The following is a 12,215-nucleotide window of genomic DNA, read 5'->3' as shown; positions in this document are numbered from 1 at the left end:
AGAGACCAGGAGCCAAGGGACAGTCCTTTTAAGTCAGGGGAAAATTTACCGTAGAAACCATAAAATGGAACCCCTCCCATTTCGTAAGGCCTCCCCCAGACCTGGGGCCTCAGAGACCCATTTCCCCAGGATGGGGGGTGGGGGCAGGGGGGACATCTGAGGGGTCTGACTGTGACCCTAAGTCTGTAAAGTGGACAAGTGTGACCCCGAGTGTGCTCGGCTTCAAGGCAGATCTGTCCCTACAGGGAGAAGCCAGGTAGGCAGGTCCTGCAGAGGAGGAACTGAGTGAAGGGCAGGAGGGTGGCAGAGGAGGAGAGGTGGGCAAGAAATGAACTTGAAAGGTTTCCCACTGGTTTCTTCACTGGAGGTAGACTGAAGAGTGGGGTTCAGTGGTGGGAATACTGGGTGCAGCAGGAGGACCCTAAGGGAGAGGCCCGGCAGGAGGCTGTGGGAGCAGCGTGGGCAGCTCAGAACCAGGGAGCTGACAGAGAGCTGACAGGATGACAGGATGAAGGGAGCTGACAGGATGAAGGAGCTGACAGGATGAAGGAGCAGAGGATTTTGCGGTGGCGCATATGGGTGAGGAGTGCCTGTCGCACAGGGTGGGCAGGAGAGCGTGGGGTGAAATGCCGCAGAGGTCAGGGGCTAGGAGGAACAGCCTGGGGACCCCAGTTCAGAATAGAGCGCAGTCAGAAGCGCTGGCCTCCTCCCACTTCTAAAATCACCTTGAAATGACAATAAGGGAGACAAAAATGAAGAAACCCAAGGCAGCGCTGGCAACGAACATGGTACCAGCAACAGAAAGATTTCCTCTCGGAAAGATGGAAAACACACGGAATTGTATTAACGGACAAACAAGAAGGAAAGCACAGTCCAGAACATGAACGAGAAAATGCTGCAGGGGATACGCGGCCGGCCTTCCCATGGGAGCCCCACAGAAGCTCCCAGGTTCGAGGAAGCAATGGGGGTGATTTGACTGAGGGCCTGGCTGCACACCATCTGGACCAGTACTGCCCCCCACCAAACACACACACACACACACACACACACACGCACGCACGTGCACACACATATATACACAAGTTGGGTGAGCATGAGCTCAGATGCTTACATGCTTACATGGTAGTTTAGTTTCCCTAAACTGAGCAGAGAGATGCAGTATGTGGGTTGGGAGAAGCTAAGCAGAACACCCCAAACAAGCCCAGAGCAAAAAAGGGAAAGGCAGCTCCAGCTTCTGGGGTCAAATCTACCTGTTCCCCACCTGCTCAGCCCCTGAAAGGACATCGGCCTAAAACAAGACACACACGCATACAAACCCTCACTCCAAATGCAGGGAAGTGGCCTTTTGGGTGAATAGCCTTGAAAAAGAAATCTTTCTCAGGAACTTATAAAGTCAGTTCAATCCTTCGTTCACAAAAATGGCAAATAATCACTTAATATTCTCTTCATAACCAAGCCCTTAGAAAATCTGTGGATTATCAAAATAAAAGTCTAATTTATTTTCTTATAGGAAGTCATTGCATCCATAAAGAACAGGCGGCTATGGAAAGAGAAGCATTCAGAGAACAAGATATTGCTTTGGAAATTTTTTTAAAAAGTAAAAGACATAGCCAAAAATAAATAATTTCTGTAAAGGGCTAAGTAATAGAACAGTTATGACTGAAAACTAAATTGTTTCTGTCATGGACTGTAATGATAGTTACAGCACAACCCTAATCTACTCAAAATCGTAGCACACTTGAATGTCTCAACAGAACTGTTACAAAAAATAGCCCAGCCCCTCTACCCCCCGCCAGGGATGGAGGAGGGGTCCTTCTGACGCAAGTTTTCTGGACTGTTCTTCAGAGATGCCCCAGGGGCTGAGCTCCAGTTCCATGGTGCCCATTGGCTTAACACACACTCCTATTGGCTGTCTGCCTTCCCAACACCACTTCACCATGGACCATGCACCTGCATTTCCCAAAACACTAACTTGACCTAGAATCCTCCTCTTTACGATCTGTTTCTGGAAGAACCCCAACCAAGGGTAGGATAATATCTTTTTATTTTGATATAATTATTTTAAAAGAAGAGGTGGTTGAAGTTGGTACCAAGATCAGAGTTACTGATGGCCTTTCAATAGAATGGTTAGGAAAGCCAATTTGGGGAAGGGCTTGGATGATGAGCTAGAAGAGAGTGTTAGTTGAAGACAGGCTAGCGATGGGCTGTATACAGGATGGTAGGATTCCAGAGCAATGAGGGAGCCCATGCTGACACTGAGGATGCAAGTTCTTCATGTGGCCGGCTTACTGCTTGCGTAGGATGAAAGAGCATTTCCCTGATACAGGGCAGCTGTCGGGAAGCTGCAAGCACCATTGTTCAACCGCCTGGCCCCTGACTTCGAAATAAGCCCTTGGATTACAATCAAATTAAAAACTCTACTTCTGCTGCTTCAGCACAATCAATACATTCCCTTTCACAATGCACAACAGACAGGAAGAAAACAACTGCCAAAGCTCAGAAGCCACTACTATGGTTGCTTGGGTGAAAATTCCTAAACACAGATTAAACTGAGAGAAGCAGGAAATAAACCCAAACAGGGCTCCATCTTTCAAATAAACCTAAATGAGGCTTCATCTTTCAATTTAAGGGCATACACACACACACACACACACACACACACACACACATATACACACACTAATGCAGTACTTCAATTATTCTAAGATGTAATATTTCATTTTTTAACACCCCCACAATTGAGGCATATTGTACAATTGATACAAATCATATTGGGCTTTTTAGTGGTATATAAAAAGTACTGAATCTTACAATTAATAAATATGGAATTTCATATGTGATGTGAACAAACAAGATTTCAGGGCCTCCTTAAAGACAAAAGTGCCTCATTCTTGGCCTCTACCTTTCAAGATATTAAGGGCGGGCTTCCCTGGTGGCGCAGTGGTTAAGAATCCACCTGCCAATGCAGTGGACACGGGTTCGAGCCCTGGTCCGGGAAGATCCCACATGCCATGGAGCAACTAAGCTCGTGCACCACAACTACTGAGCCTGCGCTCTAGATCCTGCGAGCCACAACTACGGAGCCTGCGAGCTACAACTACTGAAGCCCGCGCGCCTAGAGCTTGTGCTCCACAACAAGAGAAGCCACCACAATGAGAAGCCCGTGCAGCACAGTGAAGAGTAGCCCCCACTCGCCGCAACCAGAGAAAGCCCACGCACAGCAATGAAGACCCAACGCAGCCAAAAATAAATAAATAAATACACTTATTAAAAAAAAAAAAGATACTAAGGGCAAAAAAACTTTCAAGTGTATTGAGACCTAAATAAATCATGATAAATATTTTAATTTTTCAGATTGTTAACCCTAATTAGGTAAAGCTCAGTTTCAAAATTACTTGGCAGATGACCCTAGCATTTAAAAAATAAAACTAATATAGAATTAACATAAAGGAAAAATGAATTTATCCTATAATCTAGACAGCCCAGCACATGAAGTATTTACTTTCCTGTTCTAAACAAGAATTTTTACTTCATCTGACATTTTTCTTAAGGCAAATCACAGAAAAGTTAACTTTTGGCCCAAGTAAAGGCTTCTTTCATTTCAGCTTTCCTGGAAGTGAAAATAAGCCATCCTTTACCTTCATAAATGCTTTCTTCCTTCCTGCATCTAAGGGAAACAAGATAACCCAAAACATCAGACTTCCAGACCATACCAATCAGGAGTAGAAAAGTAGTAGGTGGTCACCCTTTGGGTGCCTTTAATTCTGGATTCAACTTCAAGTGAGACTCAAACTTCCTGCCCTTCTTTTCCATTCTCTCTCAACCAACTCAAGAAAGGAAAGCAGGGTCAGGGATGGAAATGAGCCATTCTGGTCTCTTTCATCCTTTTCCTCTTAAGGTGTGGTTGGGTTTATGAAAAGTCCAAACTCTGGCAATGCTCATTTAGCCTTTTTGACCCTCAAACTCAAAAACCCTCAAACTCAAAAACAACATGACTTGGGAGTAACCATGAAAAAAGGTCCAAAAAGCAGTTTCCACTGAGGCCTCAGTTATTGAACAGTTCTCCAAGAATGAATTAGGCTGTGATGCTTACATCCAAGAGATGGAAGCTCAGGTGAGAATCCAGCTCATGGGCACCAAAAGCCCTTGCACGGGATCAGTCAGTACCAACACTGAGCCCAAGCATGTGGAAAGCTGTAACATCTAGTATCCCTTTGCTGAAAAGGGTCATCCCATGAGGTCGATGACCAGTGTTGTGGGCTCAGGTGACAACTGCATGAGAGCTTCTGTCAAATAAAGAAGAGCCAGAGAGCATCTCACCCACCAGACATTGTCAGCACCAAGGACTGATGTTCGAATAATGGCACATGTCAAGAAGAGGCTCACCAAAGGCCCTCAGTGGTCCTCCAAACATGTTTCAAAACCTGCTACATCTCTTCTTTCTCTGTAGACTTGAAATCTCAGTGAAGGAGACTCCCTAAAAGAAAAAAATTAAATCTTCCTCAGAGGAGAAATCTATTACTTAAGAACACATGGTCAAGTTACATGGACACAAGCAATTTGTGAACCAAATGCCTATGAATGCTCTGAGAGCTTCATTACTCGTCTCTAAACCTGAGGTGGTGATGTGGCCACCACCCTCTACTCACAACCACTGGAGCAGAGAGATCAGATGCAGGCACATGAATCCTTTAGAAGGACCAAGCTTACAAATCTTCAAACCCATATCACGTATCTGTGCCCTCATACTCGCTCACATGTATGGCCTCAACATTCCCACTAGGAGAGGACAGTGTGCTACATGTTCTCACAACACTAATCCTTCTGTTTTTGGAGTTTCATCCAATGCCTACTTGTTTTTAATTGAGCTTTAGCAGTTTCTTCTCAACAAAAGTCTAGGAAAGAAACTTGAGTGGTCAAAGCTGCTCCATGTTTCATCACCGTGGATACAAACCCCAAAATGGACATGGCTTAGGATGATAGAATCTTTAAGACGCTGCTCCATTCCACTCACTCCATTTTCAGTGAGTATAAAGAGTTAAATCCTTTATACTCACTGAAAGTGGAAGCGTAAATAAGTATTCATACTCCTCCCTAAAGACTCTACATGGGAAAGCACTTTTAAGAATTTTAAATACAAAGACAGATGAAAAGGTATAGTTCAATATTACTGTAATAGTTTCTGGGGGAAAAAAATGGCCTATTTGGGGAAAATGTAATTAAATGCTGGAAACAGAGATTATAGGTTACACATTACACGTGACAATTAAAAATATGGTGACTTTATTTCCATCTTCTTACAGTCCCCAGTATCACATCTGGTAAGAATCTTCATATCTATAACACAAAAATGTCTCAAGAAAGCATGTTACAAGACAGTATATATAAGCAACAGTTTGGCAGAATTCTAGTTCATATCCCCCCCAAAATTTTTTAATTCAAAAATAACAATTAACTTTATTTAACATATGTTATACTTACTACTTAAAATACCATGCTCTAGTTAAATAATTAATCAACAACACTGTATACAAATAAAATATTACACAAAATATATTTAAGAAAATGTTTTGGTATTTGATCTGAACAATAAATAAAAACACAGGCACTTCTACACTGAAACAGGAAAGCAGTCACTACTCAGGATAATAATTTTGTGTAAGCAACACGTAATCATGTGGCAAGAACAGAATTCTGCAGTTTTAAACTGACAAACCACTGATAAAAACGTCAATCTTTTCACTTAAAGTTCAAAAGTTACATACGCTTTCCTGGTCCACAATGAAAAATCATAAACACAATATGGTTACCAGGGTCAATTCAATCTTCAGTTTGAAGATTATGGAATCATACTCATTATTTTCAAATACTAAAAAAGAGAGAACTATCACGATACCACCCAGCAAATGAAATACAAGATAGTTAAGCTTCCTCCTTATTATGACCAAAAGACCATAACAAGATAAACTGGATGAATGTCACACGGTGATTCCCATTTTGCAAAACTGATTAGATTAACCCAAGGAAATGTTGGGGCAGCAGGAAATTTCAACAGAAGTTAACTTTTCCAGACTATTTAAAAAATTCATCCAAATTTCATGAAAATAAATGTAATTCCATTTCACAAAAAGCATTGAGTCATATATAACAGTGTCTTTGTAGCCAGTAGGTTTATGAATACCTAAATTGCAGATAATTCACTCATTATAATGGGAAATAGGATTACCATCATATGAGGGCAAAACAAAAATAACTTAACATGACCAGATTCCAGAAACATGATTTCAGATGACAAGGGGGACAAGTTAGAAAATAATGACCACTAGCCAGCAGGAAGGGTCAGAACCATTCGTCCTGTCATATCCTACATAAAAATTAGGATCTTCTGCTTTCCCTCTTCAGAAAGTACTACACTGAAAGGTTTAGAGGCCCTCATATGGATACTACTCATAAAGGCAGTTTTGATGGTTTTACATAGAAATTACCTCTAATGTGAGAGAACACAACATGGGAACTATTCGAGATACATCTTTCTATGCAAAATTTAGTTTTGTACATAATTTAGCAACTTAAATGAGCATTTTGCAACCGAGACCAAATATCAATCATCTCTTGAGGTTTTCTACTATGTACCAACATCAAACCTACATAGGAACAAATGTTATTCCTGTTTTTCTCTTCTATATCAAATGTCCTGAAGCCTTTGTGTTTCTCTGGAACGAGGCCAAGTTTCTGAAGGCACATTCCAGTATAAACGTCATCGATGGGGTAGAGAAGGACCTGGTCAGTTACATTGTATAGCCTCAGGGCCAGGTGGCCGGAGTACAGGAATCCACCTCCCCCTGCATAAGGTGGGTAGACGCCAGTGTAAACAACTTCCGGGATGTAGTACTTGAGTTTCTTATCCCGATGAGGTCCAGCATTGTGAATCACATCACCTATAAACAAATCTTTGGCTTTGTTCTTGGATAAGCTATTCAAGTAATTCAGGATGTGATGGGTGTTCACAAAAACATCATCATCACCCTTGAACACGAACTCAGCATTTGGGCAGGAAGTGCTCACCCACCTGAGAAAGAGTACTTCTTTCAGAGATAAGTTGAAGAAGGTGTCTCTGTAGTTCCACATAAGAATGTCTTGGTGTTTCTCACTCTCAAATTTCAGCATATCTGAAAGGTCAGGATGGTTGTCCTCTGGGGAGGTCTGGCCCAGTAAGAAGACTCGCACCACTGTTTGGTTCCCCATATTGGTTTCTTTGCCCCAAGATTCCCGAATTGCTTGCCTTCTGTCGAAATGTGAAGTAAGGGACTTAATCGCCAGCAATAAGAAGGGCTTCTTTGCACACTTATCAGGTTGATCTATAAGCAGTGAATAATTTCGACATCTCAAATACAACAGAAAGTCTTTAAATCTGTCTGGCAAACTGTCGAAACCTGAAACTACTGATGTGACCCTCAGGTCAGGTTCACAATAATTCAGATGGCTTATGTTGGAAAATCCGTATGCTTCCCCTGTCTGGTTGGCTAACATGTTCAAAATGGGATTGTACTTCCTGTTCAGCTTTTCTTGTTCCCTGTTCCAATATGCCTTGGGAGGGTCAGGTATCTTCCAGAACTTGTCTTTGGGTATTATTACTTCCCCTTTTCCATTTTTTTCTTGGCTACTGCTTTTGGAGACTTCCACAATCAAATAAATGAAGACATTTACCATCATCAGGATTCCCAACAACTTTATTCTTCGACGTCCAACACTCATTTCTCATATCTGAAATAAAAGAGAGGAGCATTGTATTGATTAGATTATTATTAATTGCATTTGCTCACATGCCACTTGCCTCTTTTATGTCCCCCGGAATAGCGGTTTAGAGCACAGATTCTAGACTTGCACTGCCTGGGTTCAAATCATGGCCCTATCATCCTAGACTCAAGCTCTGTGACCTTGGGCAAGTTGTATAACCAATGTCTCAGCTTCTCCATCTGTAAAATGGGGATACATAACCCATTTCATAGGACGGTTTTGAGAGCTATATGCCTTTATATGTAAGCTTTTAAAACAGTGGCTGGCCTATAGCTAGCTGTGTATAAATGACCCTTAACGCTGTGGCTGTTTTGGACACTGGAGGGCAAAGATATGCATTAACTAGATAATTCACAGGTGCTTCAACTTCCTTGCTTACACAAGGACATATACAAATCAGTGTGCTGCAAACGGATGTGCTCACAATTCATAATAACAAATACAGTTTATATTTGTTATTATGGACATACCTGCACACACACATAACTGTATTTATGTGAGCTGCAACATGTGCAGTTCCATGTCATTTACTTTGATCCCCTATTTTACTCTATTTTTTTTTAAATGGTGGCCACAACCTTGAATTGTTTCCTGACCTTCCATTTTACAGATGAGGAAACCAAGGCAGAAAGATTAAGACACTTGCCCAGGGCTGCAGGGTTAGGAGGTGGAGGAGACACTAACCACACTGAATGTTCAGAGAGATGAAACCAGCTTCATACCAGCTTCATCCAAATCGCCCACAACTGAGACCAACCAAAATGTCATCAACAGAAGTTTGGATTATGAAACTGTGCTATATTCATACACTGGAACAACCCCTAACAATAAAGAGGAAAACTACTGCTACAAGCAACAACAGTGTAGTGAGGGAGAGAGAGACCTCAAACTCCATTTATGTTAGGTTCAAGAAGGCAAAATTAATCTAGGCCCTAGAAATCTGAAAGTGATAGGGGTAGGGGTTTTGAATGGAGAGAGTCAGGAGGGGCCTTCTTGGGTATAGAAATATACTGTGTATGTCTTGATCTGGATGAGGTTTCATGGGTGTATACATTTGTCAAAAGTCAAACTGTATTCTTAAGATCCCTGCTGTTTATAGCAAAGAAGGAAAAGAGAAATGAAAATGACATTTTAGTGAAATATCAAAGGCCAAGAATAGATTTCAGGCTGTAGGCAACAGAACAAAGAAAGAGTAATGAGATGGTCTGCTGGGGTTGTAACTGCAGAGTTCTAACACTAGTGAGACAGATGGCCCAAGAACAACCAGTTAGATAAGCTTGACATTAAAAGACAACCCCAAAAAGTGGAATGGCAATACTCGGTAAAGAATTTTCTTATCAGGCTGGGACCTCCCTGGTGGCACAGTTGTTAAGAATCCGCCTGCCAATGCAGGGGACACGGGTTTGAGCCCTGGTCCGGGAAGATCCCACATGCCACAGAGCAACTATGCCTGGGCACCACAACTACTGAGCCCACGTGCCACAACTACTGAAGCCCGCGAGCTCTAGGGCCCACATGCCGCGACTACTGAGCCCACGTGCTGCAACTACTGAAGCCCAGGCGCCTAGAGCCCGTGCTCCACAGCAAGAGAAGCCACCGCACTGCAACGAAGAGTAGCCCCCGCTCGCCACAACTAGAGAAAAACCCGTGCACAGCAACGAAGATCCAATGCAGCCAAAAACAAATTAAAAAAAAAAAAAAAGAATTTTCTTATCAGGTTAATTCTACAGCTGAGAATTCATCCTCAGAAAAGAATCCCAAAGAAGTATTGCTTCTCAGGCAGGGTGCATTATCTTGATACAGGGAGCCTCTGAAGAAGGTATTGTTACTTTTATTCCCATTTTATACCTGAGGAAACAGATTTAAAGAAGTAACTGTGATAAGGGCAGAGCTGGAATCCTAGCCAAGGTGATGGGGGTTCTAAGACCACCATGTCAAATGGTAGCCACTCTTCTCTGACCTCTAGAACAAAATGGGTTTCTTTATTGGGGGGGAGGGCTGCAGTTAATAAACATTGATTCTTCTAAAATTTCAATACAAAATGTGAAAGTTCAAAAAGGATGGTGTGAAGGAAACAGTTTGGTATCACTGGAGAAGCATAGGATTTTTTTTTTTAATTTATTTATTTTTGGCTGCGTTGGGTCTTCGTTGCGTTGCTGCGCGTGGGCTTTCTCTAGTTGCAGTGAGCAGGGGCCACTCTTTGTTGTGGTGCGCAGGCTTCTCATTGCAGTGGCTTCTCCTGCCGCGCAGCACGGGCTCTAGGCACGTGGGCCTCAGTAGTTGCGGCACATGGGCTCAGCAGTTGTGGCTCGCAGGCTCTAGAGCGCAGGCTCAGTAGTTGTGGCACACGGGCTTAGCTGCTCTGCAGCATGTGGGATCCTCCCAGATCAGGGCTTGAACCCGCGTCCCCCGCATTGGCAGGCGGACTCCCAACCACTGCGCCACCAGGGAAGCCCTGTTTGTTTTTTTAAAATTGAAGCATAGTTGACTTACAACATTATATTAGTTTCAGGTATACAATATTGTGATTTGCTACTTATATAGATTATACTCCATACAAAGTTATGATAAAATATTGACTATATTCCCTGTGCTGTCCATTACATCCTTGTAACTTATTGATTATGTATTTTAATCAAGGGTAGTGTTTATTTATTTATTTGTTACTATAAGATTTAAAAATTCACTGGGTTCTAACAAATAGTCTCAAGGCAGAAGTATTTGCCACGCTGAGAATGCTGTGAAGTTATCACTATGTTGAACAGCCCAGATTAGATCAATGGGAATTCACAAACTGTTTTGCGTCTCTTAAAATCTGTCCAGTAGATCCAAATCTAGTTGCTTGTATTTATCACTGCTAAATAGTTTCGGTTAAGGACATATAAGTAAAAGATGTTTTTATAAAACCAGTCCCTACACCATACCTTCCACTCCCCAAAGCCTCTACACAGCTAGAGAACATGGCAGATGATAAAGTTATGTGGGTGCTCTCAGCTCACCCAGGTAAGCAGCCTCCCATCACCACTCCATTCTCCCCTCACTTCTCAACCACTACCCACCCTCCAACCCTCAAGAATCCCACTACTGAGGTACCAAGAAAGGGCCTTCTTAAACTTCCTCCAAAGAAGGCGGTAAAAAAAAAAAAAAAAACCCACAAGATATTCCCTACTCCTTAATTATAGGTTTAAAGGGCCCCAAGTCACACACAACCTGAATAATCCATAAGTCTATGGTCCATGCCCTCCTTAGGTCAGCTCCTTTCAAGTGAGCCTCTGAGCACACCTTTTATGCAAACTGAAGGCCAGTACATCTTTGGCACCCTAAACCTCTTTGTTATGGGTCTGACTTGCCAGGACAGGAGAGCTCAAGTGGACACTTGGAATGTATTTGTGTGGGTATCTGATACAATTAAAGAATTAGTCATCTTATTAGCAAATAAATCATGGATAGTTTTAAGTTGGTTTTTTTTTGGCCTCCAGATTCGAGACAAAACACTTTCCAAAAACAAACCATTCTCTCTAAATTAGGATAACTTTCCTAAAGCTGAAGTAGCACTTGACCCAGTATCACTGGTCTTGACCTTCATGTGAACAGGCTGAAAAGAGGACAAGGAAAAGTATGAGGGTGAACAGAGAAAGACTACAATGAGCAAGAAGATCTGGAAGGAAAAACAGCACACGCTATGAACAGCTAACTACTTGGCAGAAATTTTCAACTCAGAAAAGCAGTATGGATCAGTAGACTATTCCTGAAATTTCTACAGTAAAACAGGACAGCTTAAGGGAGAAAAAAAGAGAGGCACAGTACTTTTACATAACGGGTCGTGAAACTGTAAGTTAATTTTCCTAGGAAAAGATTCAGGGTGAATAATATAATTCCAGATAAATGAGCCAGTTATGCATCCAGACCTATGGATACCTGCAATCCAGACAGAACCATCTGAAATGACGGTGTGATGTTTCGTATCATGAAAAGCAACAATCCTTCTTTCAGGAATATTTTAAAGAGTGCATTAAGCTTGCTGACCCTGGCCAAGGTTTCCAGCTTTATCACGGCAATTCAGGCTTTTATTTCTGCCATCAAGACCCAGCCAGGACCTCCCATATTCTCGGCCAAGATAGGGCTTTGTGGCTCTCAAAGGGACACCATCCTCACCTTGTTTCAAGGATTCAATTCCTTGATTCAAGGATTCCAGAACATTTCCTGTCCATTTCTCATTTGTGCCCCTTCAGGGAAGCTGAGAGGATACCACTTTACCAGGGAGAAAAAGAAAGGCTCCAAGAGGGTTATAACTGGGCTGCCTAAATGTCACCACAGAGTTAAGAGGTAAGGGCAAGATGACAGAGTCTTCTGGCTCCTAATCCAGGGCTTTTGGGATCTCCTCCTTTTTCTACAAGCCGTGGCCACATTCTTTTAAC

At 42.3% G+C, this 12,215-nt stretch overlaps 1 protein-coding gene across 5 annotated transcripts in view; it reads right to left on the bottom strand.

The window, feature by feature from the left end:
• Nucleotides 1–12,215, bottom strand: part of B3GNT2 (UDP-GlcNAc:betaGal beta-1,3-N-acetylglucosaminyltransferase 2) — a 172,037-nt gene that overhangs the window by 135,968 nt on the left and 23,854 nt on the right. For 3 of the 5 annotated variants that reach the window (XM_027131802.1, XM_027131803.1, XM_027131804.1), the window contains exon 2: nt 5,261–7,764. In XM_027131802.1, the coding sequence (XP_026987603.1) occupies nt 6,562–7,755 (1,194 nt within the window). In that variant the 5' untranslated portion in view covers nt 7,756–7,764 and the 3' untranslated portion in view covers nt 5,261–6,561. Of the gene's footprint in view, nt 1–4,324; nt 4,478–5,260; nt 7,765–12,215 lie in introns of those variants that run through there. The other 2 variants (XR_003438242.1, XR_003438243.1) reach the window with 1 other exon arrangement.

Source organism: Aethalodelphis obliquidens, unplaced genomic scaffold (genome assembly GCF_003676395.1).
Source record: "Aethalodelphis obliquidens isolate GAN/ISIS:26980383/991018 unplaced genomic scaffold, ASM367639v1 scaffold40, whole genome shotgun sequence".
Classification (NCBI taxonomy): Eukaryota; Metazoa; Chordata; class Mammalia; order Artiodactyla; family Delphinidae; genus Aethalodelphis; species Aethalodelphis obliquidens.
The sequence above is the reverse complement of the archived record's forward strand: the minus strand, read 5'-3'. Positions and strand labels throughout refer to the sequence as shown.